This window comes from Miniopterus natalensis, chromosome 5 (genome assembly GCF_054644295.1).
Source record: "Miniopterus natalensis isolate mMinNat1 chromosome 5, mMinNat1.hap1, whole genome shotgun sequence".
NCBI lineage: Eukaryota > Metazoa > Chordata > Mammalia > Chiroptera > Miniopteridae > Miniopterus > Miniopterus natalensis.
Window position 1 is genome coordinate 40,892,932 of NC_142085.1, and position 17,957 is coordinate 40,910,888.

At 39.9% G+C, this 17,957-nt stretch overlaps 1 protein-coding gene across 1 annotated transcript in view; it reads right to left on the reverse strand.

Moving 5' to 3' along the window:
• The window catches only part of SNAP91 (synaptosome associated protein 91), a 108,730-nt gene that overhangs the window by 24,350 nt on the left and 66,423 nt on the right, over nucleotides 1–17,957 (reverse strand). Inside the window, exons 11-20 of the mRNA XM_087817486.1 lie at nucleotides 17,771–17,880; nucleotides 15,607–15,722; nucleotides 9,965–9,979; nucleotides 9,646–9,813; nucleotides 3,575–3,682; nucleotides 2,685–2,942; nucleotides 2,371–2,448; nucleotides 2,139–2,210; nucleotides 1,637–1,720; nucleotides 349–432 (exon numbers count right to left, since the gene is read on the reverse strand). Of these exons, the coding sequence (XP_087673612.1) occupies nucleotides 349–432; nucleotides 1,637–1,720; nucleotides 2,139–2,210; nucleotides 2,371–2,448; nucleotides 2,685–2,942; nucleotides 3,575–3,682; nucleotides 9,646–9,813; nucleotides 9,965–9,979; nucleotides 15,607–15,722; nucleotides 17,771–17,880 (1,093 nt within the window). The remainder of the gene's footprint in view (nucleotides 1–348; nucleotides 433–1,636; nucleotides 1,721–2,138; nucleotides 2,211–2,370; nucleotides 2,449–2,684; nucleotides 2,943–3,574; nucleotides 3,683–9,645; nucleotides 9,814–9,964; nucleotides 9,980–15,606; nucleotides 15,723–17,770; nucleotides 17,881–17,957) is intronic.

Consider the following 17,957-nt stretch of genomic DNA (forward strand, 5'->3'; position numbering starts at 1 on the left):
ACCTGCAACCCTGGCCTATTGGGATGACGCTCTAATCAACTCAGCTATCCAGCCAGGGCTTAAAATATGAGCATATTACTTCGTGAGTAAACAAAAAGCAATGTGCTAACTAAAAGTAAGGCAGATTAGAAGCATCCATGGAGCCACGGGGGCGGCTTGCATACAGATGTGATTTTAAGACTAATTTCATAAAAGCCTGGGTCATAACCTTCTATTACACAATGTCGTTTTTCAATTTCACGTCTCAAGAGGGAAAGAAAACATGCAACCTTAAAATTTATATGTTACTTATAAAAATATATCCAAACTTCACGTCCACAAAATACCATTTTATTTTAATTAAATTACCAGCTAGTAGGTCTGCCGATGCTGACGAACTAGAAGCAGCCTGAGGTGCAGGTTGGGGCTCAGAAGCACTAGTTCCAAATGCATCTACCCATTATCCATTATGCAGCAAAAAAGTAAAAGAGTGTAAACGGTAAGTACAGTGAGTAATTTAAGTGTTTTGCAGATCAACGCATAGATATGGAGCTTTGTATGGTGAGCTTTGGAGGGTGAGCTGGTCGCCTATGGATATGTAAAATGATACAGTGAATCAAGTTATGTTCTAATCAGTTTATACTCTCAAAAAAGAGTTCTATAATATGTAACAATTAACACCTTTGTAAGAATAGGAGAACTTTTTTAAAGAATAGAACTTTTGGACTAAATCCTGTCATTGATCAAAATAGGATTAAAGTGTTAAGAATTTTGCCCAATGGTAATAAAATACAAACTTTCCATTTAGAACTGTTTTCCTTTTTTTTTTTTTAAAAAACACAAACTTAATTCAAGCAGCAGCAACAGCCCTCTTGTACCCATATATCAAGGTTCCTTGTTTATCTGCCACAATTTTTGAGCCTCTGAATGTCAGAGAGACTGTGACATCTTTGCACCCCTCATGTGCCCTACCTATCATGGCAGTGTGGGTTTAATTTAAGAATGGTATTTTAGACAAGTGCATACACATTTATGGATATTCATGAAGAAATCACTTCAATCCTGCATTTTTCCTTATAAGTTTACTGCTGATGGAAGACTTTAAATGTATCATCCAAAGGACTAGTTCAGGAGTTAATTCAGCGTATCTCCCTGCTTTCAAATAACATAAAAGAAGAGGAAAATACATTTAAATCAGCGAAACACCTTCCAATTCTCTGGAAGGATTTTAAAAGATTAAACTCAATATAAACCCTACAGAATAATGTGTGACATCTAGAGCTTATACCTTCCGTTTTGACTGGCTTATTTGTTTTCAGTTTTGAATTTGGTTAATTTTTATATTGCCTTTAAGAACTTAGAAATGTTGATTTAGCCAACAGATTAGGATCGCCAAGAAAGAAGAGTAGGAGGAAATTCCAATGAGCTGATTCTTCATGAAGATGAACGAAAAGTTAAAAGCACAATGATCTGGAATTGTTAGGCCATGCACGGAAAATTATAATGAACTGATGAGGATGGGGGTGACGGCAAAGAAATAGAAAAGATCTTAAAAACTTGTTTGCATTTAAGAGACGGGAATGATTTCACATGGTCAAAAAAAAATAATGAAAGAGAAAATCTACGACTTAAGTGTTGAAGGAGGAGAGATACGCACCCCCAAAAAGGTCTATCACACCTGAAGAATCCACCTTTGCTGGAGAGGCAGCGGCTGCAGGAGCCGGCGATGCAAATGTATCCACTGCAGTGAAGCACACAACAGGAAACATTGTATGTCACCCGAAGGAAAACGAAACCATGAGCCTTGACAAAGGGCTTCTTGAGAGTTCATGTTTAACAGCAGGCAGTAAGATTGCAGACAGTCTTGATAGTTAAGGAAAAGTAAATGGATTTTAAAGTACATACTTTCCAGAAGAAAATAAAATTTGACTTCTTGAGGTCAGAGGTTTTAGTGTGGGGGAAAAAAAGTTTTGTCTTTTTATTGCCTTAGATTTGAAATATTAACCTTCATCAGCTGGTGATGGGCCAACAAATGAGATTTTTAAAAGTGAGTTTTGAGTTTAAAAGAACTCAAGACAAACCACATGCTTGCACATTGAGCTCTCCATACATAACCCCCACAAGACATCAGAAGGCTTGACTTTGGGAAAAGGACTCACCGGATAAGAGGTCAGCGGTGAGAGAGCTCTCAGGCACAGGAGAGGCCCCTTGTGGTGGAGAGGAGAAAGCATCTTCCAAAAGTGAAACAAACCAAAACCAAGCAGAAGTAAGTAGAAAGCTGAAATCAAAGCCAAACATCTAACAAATGCATTATCACAGGTGAGTACAAAGAGCTTTATCACGAAAACATCTGGAAAAACTAACGTAAGAAAAGGGTTTCTTTGGCTTTACCTGTACCGAACAGGTCTATGCTAGGCGCAGCATCTGGCTTAGGCGCTGCCGCGACTTCAGGAGCAGACTCAAATAAATCTAAGACCAAGAACACACATGCCTTGACTCAGATTGACAAACCAGCCTGAAACAGTATCGCTTTCCAGTTCTGAATTAGTACCCTGGAGAATTCTGACACAAGCAGCAAATGGTTTCTAGAGAACCATTTAGTTACACAGTATTCATGCAGTAACAGTTGTGGATGCAGCAAATCGCAAGTACCAGCATTCAATCCACCAGGTGTAAAGAGGTCAAGGACAACGACAAAAAATTACCACCAAAGATATCTAGAGCAGGAGCGGCGGTGGCGGTGGCGGCGGCGGAGGTGGTGGCGGTGGCGGTGGTGGCGGCGGTCGTAGCAGCGGTGGCAGCTGCAACGGTGGCGGGAGCAGGAGAAGGAGCAGTGGCGGGCACCGGAGGGGCTGTGCTAGCTGTAGGGGTAACTACAGGAACACTGGTCTCGGGTGGCTTCATTGCAAAGAGGTCCAGCTCGGGCGCAGCCTCTGCACTACCTTCAGACGGGGCAAAGGGGTCTTTTGGAAAGGAAAGTGGAGACACGCACAGCATCAGTAAGGAAAGAGACAAGGGACTGGCATCATAACTATGGGTGAGAGACGCCTGACACGGAGAGCTACACACTAGCTAGGCATTCACTAGGCTGCTTGGACTGAACAACTGTCCTATGAGCAGGGGTCAGTGATTAGGATGTTTTTCTAAAGAAAAAAAAGAAAATTTAGCAGATACCGCAAGTTAAGAAACTGAAACACTTTAAAGTACTGTAAGATTAGCCTGTGGTCTAGCATCAGAGGTTGTTAGTCTTCAAATCCTTCCTTAATCTGGCAGCTTTGAAAATTCATTAAAACATGCCTACATATTTGAACTCGGTGTTACAAAGAGTTACAATACAGCATTAGAGAATAAAAAACATTAAGAGAGCATACTTGCACTGATAAAAATTGTCAATCTTAAGAAATTGTCAATTTTGATAAGTATGCACTTCATTGTCTTAATGTTTTAAGTGCCGGCATTTATTTATTCAGCTACGATGCATGATACTTTATAATCAGAAGAAATTAAAATTAGAAAAACATATGGCCCCATCTAACTATAGGAGCTTCACATTAGGACAGAAAAACAACAGACGGGCTCGTGACGTGAAACCCACCATTTCCTGAGCATGCATCAAGTGCTGCGGCTACAGGGGTTGGGGTGGCTGCTGCGGCGGCCCCTTCGGATGCTGCAGGGGCCTCCCCGGGAGAAGCTGCAAAGGCATCTTGGGTGCAGTTTTTAAAACAGTAGAAATTAAAGGAATAAAAAGAGAAGAAAATATAGTAAAAGAACCAAGTTAAATTGCGAAGAAGGCTCCCTTATACAACATGAATTTCTTAAAACGCATTTTTACGGCCCATGCACTGCTGGCGGTCACAAAACAACTCTTTGCGCCCCTTCATGTTGGTTACATGCAAGTGGTACAGTGTTGATACTGTGAGGCCTATTAGGATCCAAAAGATAACAAGATTCTCATTGTATAAGGGCTCTGAGAAGCATGTTTTATGTATCATTAGAAATTCATGGGTGTGAAAATTAAAACAAAAATAACTTTATTATGTAATTTAAGACGTTAAGCTTTGATGTCCAGGTGATACTTGTTCACTACATTACTATGATGTCTTTGACTAGTGGTTTCTAGCAAACATGGATGTCTTCTTTAATGCCAATAATTTGAAATATATGACGGTAATGTAAAACAGACAGTTCTAGTTAAAAAAATTTTTTATACTGTTAATACAAAAGGTTTACAAAGTCTTCATAAAAGTTAGGTCTTCATAATCCTTGAAAAGCATTTTCAGATACAACCAAGGACTTGTTTTAAAGAAATAAAGAGATAATAAAATTAGGGGATAACACCATAATGCCTTTATTTTGACTTAAATTTATTGTTGTTTTCAAATATTGTATTGCTCTAGTTATTTGGAAAATAGCCTATTTTTAATAGATTAAAATATAGTTTCATGTTCTAAGAATCTAAGTGTTCTTACTACTTAGAGTAGAAAATCCATCAACATACAGGCAGCCCCACTTTATAAATGCCCCATTTATAAACTGTTGATGTCTGCAAAGAGTTCCCAATATGTGTGGGGTTTTTTTCATTTTTTTCACCCCCTTAACAGACAATGTTAATTATAGTAAAAGAAAAAAACAATCCTGGAGTTTTCGGAGAGATTCTATAGTTCCAAAGTACAAAAGGAATGAACCATCATAAGTTGCTTACAAGAAGAAACTCCTGGAAAGTGGCCACCGACACCCACCCGGAACCTGCCACCTACAGGCTAGACCTCCCGCCTTAGAACACTGCCTTCCGTGACATCCACCAGAGTCCCCAGAACACTGCTGCTCTGGCCACTAAATGGAATTTGTCAATGATGCTTGGGAAACGCTGCACAGTATATTCCCTTTCTCAGAGATCTGTGTAATATATTAGGCTGTAGGAAATCCTACAGTCAAGGCACTTATTTCTGTTTAACCCAGCACGTTACTAATGTCTTGAGTTCCAGCATTAAGTACTAGAATGAACATTAAATTAGAGACTCAGTTGGCTTAAAAGGCCCTTTACAAAAACACAAATATCCCTAGAAGGGACCCTGAGGCAATCAGTTATTTATAGCTTATAGATTTATTGAATCTGATTGGTTCTCTCAGCTACACTGAGGGAATATATGTTCTGAGTAGAGATCAACAAGGGGAGAGGCCAAATAATAGTAATGGAGTATGAAATATATATCAGGAGATAGGGCACACCTACCTCTCCAGATGCCATGTTAAGGATTCTATAACAGGGAACTTAGAACAACATGAAAACTCTAAGAGATGGGGCAGACGATCACAGGAAAAGTCTAGGAGGAGGTTGGGAGGCCAGGAAAAATTTTGTGAGGAGTTGGGTCTATTTTCTTTCCTTTTTTTCCCCAATAACCTGGAACTGAGGCTAATAAAATGGAAATAGTAGAAACTGTAATAGCAGTCACTATTTAGTGAGTATTCATGTGCCAGCCACTGGGTAAATATTTCATGTGCATTATTAAATTTAATTCTTACATATCTTGTAGATGTAGGTTCTACTATCTCCACTTTGTAGATAAGAGAATGGAAGCTTGGAGAGTCCAAGTGACTAGACCAAGGTCACACAGTCAGCAAATGATGGAGTCAGGCTTTGGCCATGAATTGTCTGATCGAGGTTTGTGTGTTTAACCACCATGCAGCACTGCTATGAGCTATGCCACATCCTACTATGCAATTTCCTCCTGAAAGACGGAATAAACAGCAGTTATATCAGTGCTAGGGGTCAAGTAAATATTCATGGTGTGGCCTGCTGGCCTCTTTAATGATCACTTATGTGTAAGTAGGTGAAACCCATTTTTATAGCTCTATTCGGAGGGGTTTTTTGGTTTGTTTTCCTGTCAACAAGACATCTCCTTTTAATGCTTCTCCTATTAGGTAAAGCTAAATATTCTAAACTTAACTCATTTACTCCCATCAAAACTTCTCTTAAAGACAGAAGCCCAGCTGCTCCAGCCCTGGCTAAGTCTTTCCAGCCCAGGAGATGCAGGTATGAATGAGGAAGACTGCCTGGCCGCTGTCTGAATGTAGCCACAGAGGAACCCTGAGCAAGAACTGTCCAGCTGAGCCCAGTCAGCCCCCAGAATTGGAGAGATAATAAAATGTTGATGTTTTTTTAAAAAATAACACACAAAACTTCTTTTAATACCTAGCTCTCTCTCATCCTCAATGGCAGCATTATTCGTCCAATACTGAAAACTAAAGCTAGTTCCAATGCAGTTCTCTTTCCCTTGTTACCCATATGCAGTCCACGTCTAATTCTGGGGGGCCTTACCCAGCAAACTCCTCTTTTGAACACGGCTGGAGACTCGTCTTTTTTCCCTTCTAGCAATCTAGGAAGAATTTTCTCTCAAACTTCTTTATCATGTGACTGCCCTTCTAAATACGTCTAATAGCTGTTCTCCCCATCCTGACCTACTCTCCCCACCTTCTTCAGCCACATAAGCCACCTTTAAATCACACACTCAGCATGAAGGCTTCCATCGTTCTCAACAGCCTCAGAGTCACCATTCCAATCCCTCTCCTTCTCCTAAACTCAGCTTGTTAATCAACACGTACCAATGGAGTCAGACTTGTGGAGCAAGTTCCTTGGTTTCCCAGGCACTGGTTTTGTGCTCACAGACTACACCCTCATGAAGGCTCGCTCATAACTTGATACAGTTGCTTGACAGGGTACCCTGGTGCTTGTGTAGAGGAATTATCATCAATTTAGCATTCTAGTGCTTAGGAAAACACTGTGTTGTTACAAACTAATATGATGTTGTTAGTGAGGTTTCCATAAATAGAATGTTTTTAAGGATGTCTTTTAGCTTTATTGATATCTTTAAGTTTTACTAACATTTTAAACACAACATTGCCTTACAGTTGTGTTATGCATGACCACAGAAAGGAGGTTTTTATTCCTTAAGTTCATTAAAAAACAATAGACTACTTAGTAAAAATGTTTCTGAGAAACTTGTTTAATAACCTACACTGAGATGACTAAAATGTTATGTGGGTATAATCTGAATGTTTAAAAATAATAAGCATTTCAGCCCTAGCCAGTTTGGCTCAGTTGTGTCTGTGGACTGAAGTGTCCCGGGTTCAATTCTGACCGAGGGCACGTACCCTGATCCCCGGTCGGGGCATGCCTGCCGAGGCAACCATGAGATGCATCTCTCTCACTTCGATGTCTCTCTCTCCATATTTCCCTTCTACTCTCTCTGAAAAGCAACGGAAAAAATATCCTCAGGTGAGGATTAAAAAAAACAGACATTTCCTATTTTTCAAATTTATAATAAAAATATATAGAAAATGCTATTTTAATATTTCATATCCGTGAAATTAAAGAATTAGCCATTTTTCAGATATTAAAATTCCTTAAGCTTATTTCTAAAGAAATCTCCTTAATAATGCTGTACATGCTAAATAAAATCTCAAAATGGCATGTTTTAAAGTTGTGTCAACAAAATAACTGGTGTCTACTATTCAATTCCACCACTTGAGCATTTTAGAGATAAAATTTTTAAAAAAATGGCCATACATCATGGCCAAAGAGAGTTTTGTTTCAGTTTTTATTTAAAATCCCATCCCTAACTGATTTCTTATAAATCAACAAAGAGCGTGAAAGAAATTAGGGAATATCAATGAAAACTGCAAATTTTATCGCTGTCAGATGCCAGTTTTATTGAACTATACAGATCAATAAAAATAACTGTGATGAGATTTGCAGTCATCTCTACTCAGCCTCTAGCCAGATGACTAGAAAGGAGATAGGTGAGATCAAGGGAGAACCCCATTCTTTGGCATTAAGTTGCATGACTTTCTGTAGCACTAGTCCTTCCTTCCTTCCTTCCTTCCTTCCTTCCTTCCTTCCTTCCTTCCTTCCTTCCTTCCTTCCTTCCTTCCTTCCTTCCTTCCTTCCTTCCTTCCTCCCTCCCTCCCTCCCTCCCTCCCTCCCTCCCTCCCTCCCTCCCTCCCTCCCTCCCTCCGTACCAGTCCTTTAAATTTTTATTTTAGGGTAGAGATAATGACATTATGAAAATATTTTCAAACATATATATGTCTCTGCTTGATAAATATACTTAAAGCAGAAGAAATGATCAACACAAACAGCGTAATGGCACAAAGATTATTTCAAAGAAATGTCTTTAGCTTTATCATTCTAGAGAGCCACGAAGGCAGCAAGAGGGAGCTGGTTTCTAAGAGGCAACCAGCTCCTCACAGATAGACTGAGAAACAAAGATCTAAATAAGCTGAAGGCACGGAGGTGCTTAGGCACACAGTTGTTATCTATCCTGTCCCTCCTTTCCTAGAAGGTTTCCTGTTGACATAAGCCTGTGAGACACCACCCATACCCAACACCAGTGGTGGGGGCAGGGAAGGGAGGGCCTGAAGATATTAATTCTATACATTTAAGCTAACACAAATTTTTGGTCTCATAACCAAAAAGCATAACCAAAAAGCTTTCTCTAGTGGGTGATGCTTTATAGTAAATTATTAAAGAGTCTGCATAATTATTGACCTGCCCCCGTTTCTTTATAAAAACAGGTTTCTCCTGTGGGAATGGGAGTGCACATTCTGTTCCTGGAACAGTGACAACGATGTCGCCTTATTCAGTGCTCCTCGTCTCAGACAGGCCTGGCAGAGCTCAGAGACGGGCCCGGCGTGCAGCACAGTGGTATGTGACAGTGCGTAAGTGTCCAGGGGAGCATCCTAATTCACCAGAGCCTGCCAGATAGATCTCTCCTGCCTTCCCCACCACTTGCTTCCTCCAATGTCTTTACCATATTCTCAAAATGCCCTGGGAAAGACGTTATATTATGATGAAGAAACACAACACTCCTTGATGTGTGTATTTGATATGAGCACCTCTCCAGGCCTGGACACTAGCTCCACGCAGACGGGAACACGTAAATAAACTGGCTTCAGACGGTTCGCCAGGTCCAGGCATACGATGCTGGCAGAGTCTGGGATATTCGACTCGAGCCCACAGCTGTAAATCAACTCCGTCAGAATTTACATTTGCATGGAAAGCATTATTTTCGATCATTTCAAAGTCTCACCTAAACCTGTTTTCAATCTATTTCAAAAGCCGATTCAAATGATCTCTCAAAGTCCCAGAGCCAAAGATGGTCCAAACTTTTGCTCAGACAGAATAAGCTTAACGTTGCAAAAATGGGCATATTGCTAAACTCTTCAGAGACCTCCAAATGTGAAACTCTCTTAGATGATTTTTTTGTCATAAATCTTAAGAAATAACTTAGGCCAGGATTTCCCCTCCCATAGTCCCCAAATACTTTTCTCTCTGCTATTGCAAATCTGGCCTCAAAGCCAAAACTAAATATGATGGAGAGGTCTGGTACCCCTCTTACACAGACACGGCAGGGTGGAAACACACATGGGGCAAAAGTTCAAGCAGCAACTTCAATCCTAGCTTTTGAGAAATGGAAAATCAACCTCTGCTCTAAAACCACTAAAATTAAGTGAAGATAAAGTTGATAAACTTAGCTACAATAAATCACATAAACAAACATTTAGAAAGTATTTCAGCGCTCCGGCATGCTGTTAAATAATGCACGAACTTCTAAATTTCAGCAATCCTGGAAGGAAAGCGAGAGAACAGTGATGTGACGAACCAACCTCCAAAGAGATCCACTTCAGCAGTGACAGCAGTGACAGTTGTGGTAGTGGAGGCAGAAGCTGAAGCAGTTGCAATGTCAGCAGTTGTGGTAGGAGGGGTGGGTTCTGGTGCAAATGGATCTGAAATCTGTGCTTCAGAGGGAGCGGAGGGAAGCGGAGCCAGAGAGTCTATGTCGTACCAGAGATGGAGAACAGATGGGAGAGAAGAATAGGCAAGGACGAAAAATATACCAGGTTCCGAGTGATCAAAATGAGGGCAGCTATTTAGAAGATCCGGAAGTTTCCCAAAAACGGAAGTTTAAAATAAAGCTTTACTCACCCTCTCCCAAAAGGTCTATCGATGTCCGTTATGTGTCAGCATATGAAGAAATAAGAGACAAAGCTGAAATACTGGACCACACCAATGTCCAAGAAGGGTGAGGCACTAACGGAAGAAATTCTAGCTTTCTGGGCCATTTGTAATAAAAATAAATAAATGTAGAGTCAGCCCTCTGTATCCGTGGGTTCAACTAACCGTGAATCCAAAATATTTGGGGGGAAAAGTCACATCGTGCTAACAGGTACTATGTAGTCGGGCCTACGACGGTTACGTCTGCACTGAACATGTGCAGACTTTTTTTCTTGCCATTATTCCCTAAACAATATAGTATAACAACTATTTACAAAGCATTTACATTATATTACTTATTATAAGTAATCTAGGGATGGCTTGAAGAGGGTGTGTGTTATATGCAAATACTCGCCATTTTCTGTAAGGGTCTTGAGCATCCGCAGATTTTGGTACCCGAGGGGGGCTGTAACCAATGCCTCGAGGATACTGAAAGATGACTCTATCGTCTGTTATTACTATGGAACTTTTGAGCTGGAAGGGACTCTAGTGATCCTCTAGACCAAGTTTCCAACTCCATAGATGGGAAAACGGAGAGCAAGGGAGGTCAAGACACTTACCTTTAGTCAGGTCTAAATAATTTTGAAATACTTAATTTTTTTCTTAACAGATTTAGCATTTTATCTGCTTTGATTGACCTCACTATACTATAAATGTCCATTCTGACAAAACTATAGTTAACTGGACTTTATTGATCATCTTTATTTGATTTGCTTTCAAATGCATGTTGATGATTAATTTCTTCTATTAGGTGTATTAATTCTTTTTTTTTTTTTTTTTTGAGGTAGTTTTATTTCATTTTATTTTTTAAATTTTATTTTTGTTTAAAATATTACAGATGTCCCTTTTTCTTCCCAATGACCCGTTCCGCCCCATCCCTTCCCCCTCCCCAGTCCCTCTCCCCACCATTGTCCGTGTCCTTGGGTTGTGCATATATGCATATAAATTCTTTGGTTACTCTCTCCCCCTCCACCCACCCGCCCTCCTCATTAATCAGGAAGAATATATGTACTCCGATGTTCATAGCAGCACAGTTTACAATAGCTAAGATCTGGAAACAGCCCAAGTGCCCATCAGTAGATGAGTGGATAAAAAAGCTGTGGGACATTCACACCATGCTACGCAGCTGTAAAGAAGAAGAATCTCGTACCCTTTGGGACAGTATGGATGGACCTGGAGAATATTATGCTAAGTGAAATAAGCCAGGCAGCGAAAGACAAATATCACATGACCTCGCTTATACGTGGAATCTAAAGAACTTAATAAACTAATGAACAGAATAGATTCAATGACATGGAAGCATAGATGAGACTGACAAATGTCAAAGGGATGGAGGAAGTGTATTAATTCTAATTAAAACTCGAGCAGTAATTCTGTGTTTCTCACAAAGCAGAAATCTCACTTCAAGCATTTATAATAAGAAATAATCTGTTTTCCCACTTCTAAGATACACAGAAATATAACGCACACTCACTTATTTGTGCTGAGAGATGAATTTATTATGAGTAAATAAAGCTCTCCCTATTATGGGGCCAAAAATAGGAATTTAAAAAATTCTCAGTATTCTTTTCAGTGAAACATGTTCATTATTAGCCCAGAGGATGCCAAATCTTATATGCATTATTCAAATTAAATTTACTAAAATATGAATTTTCTATGTTGGTTGCTTTATACCAACTGGAAAAAAAATAATATCATTTACAATGTGTCCCCTAAAATAGCAATACCGATCAGTACCTGAAGTAGGGATGGTCATTGGAAAATGAAATCCTCTTACTCTGTTATAGTCAGATAAGAATATCCAAATAGGTCTAAAAAGTTTTAAAGTTTGTATTTTACTGTCTAGTTATACAAAATTAAAATATGCTTCAATAATAGAATCAGCCTGACCTTATCAAACTAGATTGAGAGTATGATTTTTATTTTTTTCTTAGTCAAATGAGCCAAAACATATTTGTTACAATACGGCATCACCTTCAACCATCGCTGAGTGTCTGTAGAATAAATGCAAACTGAAGGTAACTACTATTTCTCAATTTCATATTACACTAATTTACTCCAATTTCTTAAGACTTATAATTTTTACTATTTTCTTAGAAAATTTATTTCTTAGTATTTTTCTCCCCAGCTGACTTTTCTACTGATATGCAACACTGCAGCTGTAGGTATTTTGTTGGGATAGAAGACTAATGCTGTCTAACCATCAAAAAGTGACCATCAGGCTCTAAGTTAAGGCTTTTGCTAGCCTAGAAGGTGCTCTGCACTAATTATAAAAAAGTGCTCCCTCTGGGCCAGCAGGTTAGAAAAATAAAAAGCATTTTCTTCTCAAGGATGAGAAAGGCTGACAGCTTAGCAGAAAGCAGGCGGGATGTCAGCCCCTCTCCTGAGCACCACACAAACTGCATGTCCACCTCAGACGGCCGTGGCTGAAACCACACCATTCTCTTTTCTTCTCTACCTACAGATATCTCAGTGTTTCAGTCATCAACAGTTCCTTATTTCTAACAAGACTGACATGTATGATGATATAATTTTAACCTATTCTTCACAATATTATGTGAAGTACTTAGCAAAAAGTACTTGCAGATGAATATGAATGAAACTGTTCCACTGAAATTTTAAAAGATCTCACCTAGGTTTTTCTTTTGTGATAGAAAAATAAATAAATAAATCAGTGACCCAAGTAACCTCAGAGGAGAGCTGACCATAAATTCCTAACTGGACAGGTCATGGTGGGTAGTCATGCTCCAGGCCTGTAACTTCTTTAGCGAAAGGCTTATCTTTGCTTTAAGCAGGCCCTGTCCATTGTTCTTTGTGCACCTAGATGAACACACCTTTGAAATGTCAGAGTAATCCTCTTTTGCAGAGCTTAACGACTCTCCAGGGAGCATATAATCCTGCTAACTACCCTATAATACAATCATTGAGATTTCCCCAACTTCACCTAATCTTCCTTATGCCCCTCCTTAATTCCAAATGCATAAAAAGAATGGCAAAACTAGCCTGCTCGGGAGCATTTGAGATCTTGCTTCTCGGCATGTCATCAGGTAGCTCAAATAAACTCAAGTAATCTCTTGTAAAGTTTTCTACAAGTTTGGACATTTCTTACGTTGACACTTTTTAAGTTTTATTTTGGTGCCAAAAGTTAAACACACACACATGAAGGTGGAGAAATCTCACATAATTATTATCTTTATTTTTGTGGTGAGAATTTACTCTCAACAAATTTCAAGTATACAACACATCAGTAACTACAGTCACAACGCTGTATGTTAGCTCTCTAAGACGTTCTCATCTTACAGATGACTGTTTGTACCTGTAGGGGAGCTCAGAGATGCAATGCGTCTCTAGCAGTAAAGGCATCTGGGAAATGCTGGATTCTGTTTAACTTTCTATCACTGTTTAACTCTCTGTAGCCTCGGGTTTGGCTGGTCTATGTGACTACCCACCATATGGTTTTACTATTAACCCCCTATAAGGCGGGGGTAGGGGAGTGGGTGGGGAGAGGTTAATCAAAGAATTTATGTGCATATATGCATAACCCATGGACACAGACAATAGTGTGGGGAAGGCCTGTGGGGGGGGGATCAGTGAAGGGGGAGAAGGGGACGTCTAATACTTTCAACAATAAAGATTAAAAAAAAGAGAGAGAGAGAGAGAGAGACCGTGTCCTGGGAGTGGGTGGGTTTATTCCCGGCTGGCCAATACTGGGAGCGTAGCTGCTTTGCCCGTGTGTGTGTTTCTCCTATCAAAACTCTAATGAATTTGAATAAGGCTACGTGTCAGTTCTTCGGAATCCATCCTGAATTTAGGCTTTTGGGGCTTTCCCTCAATTGTAATCTTTGGCCAACATTTCCCCATCCTGCTCTGTGCCCCTCCCCAGCCCCCACCCCCAATTCCAGCCCCTGGCAACCACCAGCTTCTTTCGGCTTCTAGGAGTTGGATTTTTTAGATCCCACATATAGATCATGCAGCATCTGTCTGTGTCTGGCTGATTCACTTAGCATGATGTCCTCCATGTTTGTCTATGTTATGGTAAATGGGAGAAGTTCCTTTTTTTCTAGGGCTGAATACTATTCCTTTGACCATAACACATTTTCGTTATCCTTTTGTTCACTGATGTGCATTTAGGTTATTTCCATATTGTGGCTATTGTGAAGAATGAGGCAATGAACATGGAAGTACATATACATACACATATACATGTGTGTACCTGTGTGTGTGTGTGTGTGTGTGTGTGTGTGTATGGACATTCTATATCCATATATTCACTAAACAGAAGTTCCACATGATTCACTAATACCAATTCTAGAAAGGATGGAGGCGAGCCACTGGGCTCCTTCAGGATTTGAGGTTGAACAAAGGGCATTGGACCTGCATCTGGGGACATGAACCTATGTGTCACCTCTGGATTCCTGGGCAGGCAGGACTGCTCCTAGACCAAAAATGAGATGGGCTGGAGCTGGTACACAGGCCTTTTCAGGGTCCACAGCTGAGACCAAGGTTAGCAGGGCTGTTACCCAAGGCATGGGCACACGAGGCTCCTCTTGGGTCCCTTGGTGGATATTGCTGGTGGCAGGAGCTAGGCCTAACAGGACTTCAGCTGAGTCCATGGGGGGATGGCAAGGGTGTCTCCAGGTCTATAGCCAGGACCAAGGTTGGGATCCAGCCTCCCATCTGGGCGTAGGCCTACCTTCTCAAAATAACCCTCCTCAGTTTGGGCTCTACTGGGGGTTACAACCTCCTACCTGGATCTCAATGCTCCCACAAAGGCACTTTTGTCCTTGGATGGTTGTCAAATTATTGTTGCTGTGTGGAGATATGATGGGGCACCTCCTATTCCACCACCTTGCTTCTATAGTTGTATGAGTCACTTTTAAACTTAAAATTTTTTTTTTTGATAGTTTGATGCAATAGGGCAAGGTATTTAAAACCCACTCTGTGCAGCTTTGAGAATTATGGAGTAATTAACTTAATTTTTATTTAGTATTAAATATGCTTTTAAATCAAATACTTATACGAGTTTAATTTTTTCTAAGATACATGAATAAAATGGGAATTCCTCTCAGGCAGTTTAGAGTGGATCGTTCCTGGCACAAACAAGACTCTACCGCCGATTTCAACTGCATTAAGTCAAATACGATGTGAATAAAACCAGTTCCAGTCTAAAGGAATCCATGAAGGAGGCTATACCTGAGAAAACCAAGTTAGAAATGCTGTCTTTGGATAATCTCATAAATGCGCAGGAACACCCGGTCCTCTAGAGCCTGAATCTCTAGAGGATAATACTGAATATAATCAGAATTTTCATCTAGCAAAGAAAAGCACTGCCTTTGTTCCAACTTTTTAAATAAAAACTACATGACTGCTTGAACATTTTAACTGTATTATGAAGGTACTTTTTCTCTCTGTCTCTGTCTCTCTCAATATATATTCATCAATAGATGCTGTTCTGAGCATTTTCTCTCCAAGTTTCTAGCACCATTTTGGACCCTCAGAGGTAAGCATAATAATTGTCGCCTGGATAAAAACAATTAAACAGAGAGACGGCATGGCTGTCTGGTTTCGCTCACCTCCCCACGCAGTGGCTCCTCCAGAAGGCGGGGGTGGTGCCGGAGCCACGGCTGCTGCTGCCCCTCCAGAGAAGTCTGGCTGGAGGTCCAGGAGGTCGCTAGATGGTTTAGAAGCGCTGAGTGGAAAATATAATTTTAAAATCGTATTTCAAAATTTTATAATGTAAAGATGCTTTCAGTAAAGAGTGATATAGAAAACTTCATAGATTTTGTATATTTTAAATCAAATAAGGGAATAATCTTTTGGAAAGTATAGCAGTATAGTGTATGTTCTTCTACACCAAGGGCTGGCAAACTACTTTTGTCAAGGGCTAGGGGCGAAGTATTTTAACTGTGGGGGTTAGATGATCTCTATCACTGCTTGACTCTGCCACTGTAGAATGAAATAAGACATAGACAATGCCCAAACAAATAAGTGTGCCTTTGTTCCAGTAAAACTTTATTTACAGAAACAGACAGTGGGCTAGATTTGACCCCTGGGCCAACTCTTTTTCTATAGACAATGACAAAGTCACTCACCAGATCACAGAGCAGAAATTAAAAGGGAAAACCTAAATGCCTCAAACTAAGGTGGAATTTTCTTAATCGTGTTATGAAATGTTGGTTATGAGAACTGACAAAAGGAAACATAATTCAAATATTAAAGGTATTAGGGTAAGAGGATTATGGATTTTTTTTTTCCCTTTTCTCTATTTTCAAAATTTTTTTGCATGAAAAAAATTTGTCTTGAGAAGATTTAATTTATTTATGAACCAAAGATACTAAAGTGAATAATTGCTAACGTACCTTGTTTTCTAAATAAAATACAACATATCAATTTTGCCTGCAAAGAGGCTTCACCTAAAAATATTTCTATGTTTTTAATTCTTATTCAGTTGGGGCTGTGCTTCTCAAAGCTCCTCCATCTGCAGAAGTTCTAAGGGGGAACCTAAAGCTTTGCTGTTCAAAGTGTGGTCCCCAAACTAGTAGCATGCTGGGACCTTGTTAAAAATGCAACATCTCAGGCTTAACCAATTAGCTCCTATAACAGAATCTTTATTTTAACATGACGTCAGGTGTGTCATATGTACTTTCGGGTTTAAGGAGCACTGGCCTAAAGGTTACCAGACTAGGTACCAAGCCATGAGTGTCCCAGGGTCCCCATGCCCTCTTCATAAAGAGCAGTTCGATCTTTATCTTTTTTACAGATAAGAATTCCAAGTAACATTCTTTTGAAGAATGGATTCTGCTGCTTTAAAAAAAAGTTTCAAAACCCCTGAGACTTGCCTAGTTTTAATGTCCATTTAATACATACAACAGGTCTAAATGACAGAATAGAAAAATATATTTATTAAGACCCAAATCACAGCTTTTATAACAGGCAACTTGTCTTAGTAGTGAGGCAGAAAGGACTTGGTTTTACCAAGCTGGAGATTATAAAAAGCCAAACTAAGCAATAGAAAGCAACACACATAGTTAACATGGGTGTATTACTTGGATTTATTGCTTAGTTCAAAATTTAAGTCTCTAAATATAGGGCATTCACAATCAGAGTCACAGATACTACAAAATGAGACTAGAATCCTCTCAAGGCAAAATAGCCAAACAAAGAGTTGACTGAAAGTTATGATTTGAGGAAGGCCCTGAGCGTTGGGGCTTCACTGCAGGCAGCCCTGAGATGTCACAGAACGTACAGTCATCTCTGCCTTCCTCACTACCACTCTGACCTGTCCACGCTATAAAAGCTGATTAGGAATACCATGGTGGTCTCTGCCTGACCCCAGAGTTCAGTCCCTCAGGTGCACTAGCTAATTGATATACAACTGCAAGCATTTTTCAAAAAAGCATTTTAAGAAACCCTTAAATTTCCCACAAGGAGAAACTACTTTTAGAAAACATTTTCCACATCAGCCAGTTTCAGAAGAGCCTGCAATGTGCACATGATTTTTCTACTTCCTTTCCCAAATGTGGGGCAGCAAGGTGATTTCCACAGCTTAGGTCCTTCGAATGCTTCGAGAGGTACAGGCCTAAATAACTGTGTCAGGTATAAAAGAACTTACTTTGTGTACCCCAAAATAACCCCGAATAGTACATGTTAGGATTAGCTTTCACCTTCTGAAATAATTTGGGTTCAGTACATATAAAAAATAAAAACCAAACATTCAGTGAATACTCCTTAACTAACCTGACTGGGACAGCGGCAGATGGAGTCGCAAATAAATCCACTGGTGGGGATGTATCGATAGTTTTAGCTGGCGTAGAACTAGGAGACGTAACAGTTGTGGCTGGAGAAGACTGGAAGTGAAGATGCACAACACGCTGTGGTCAATACGAATCTACGGGACACAGAGCAACAGGACTTCCCCTCTGCA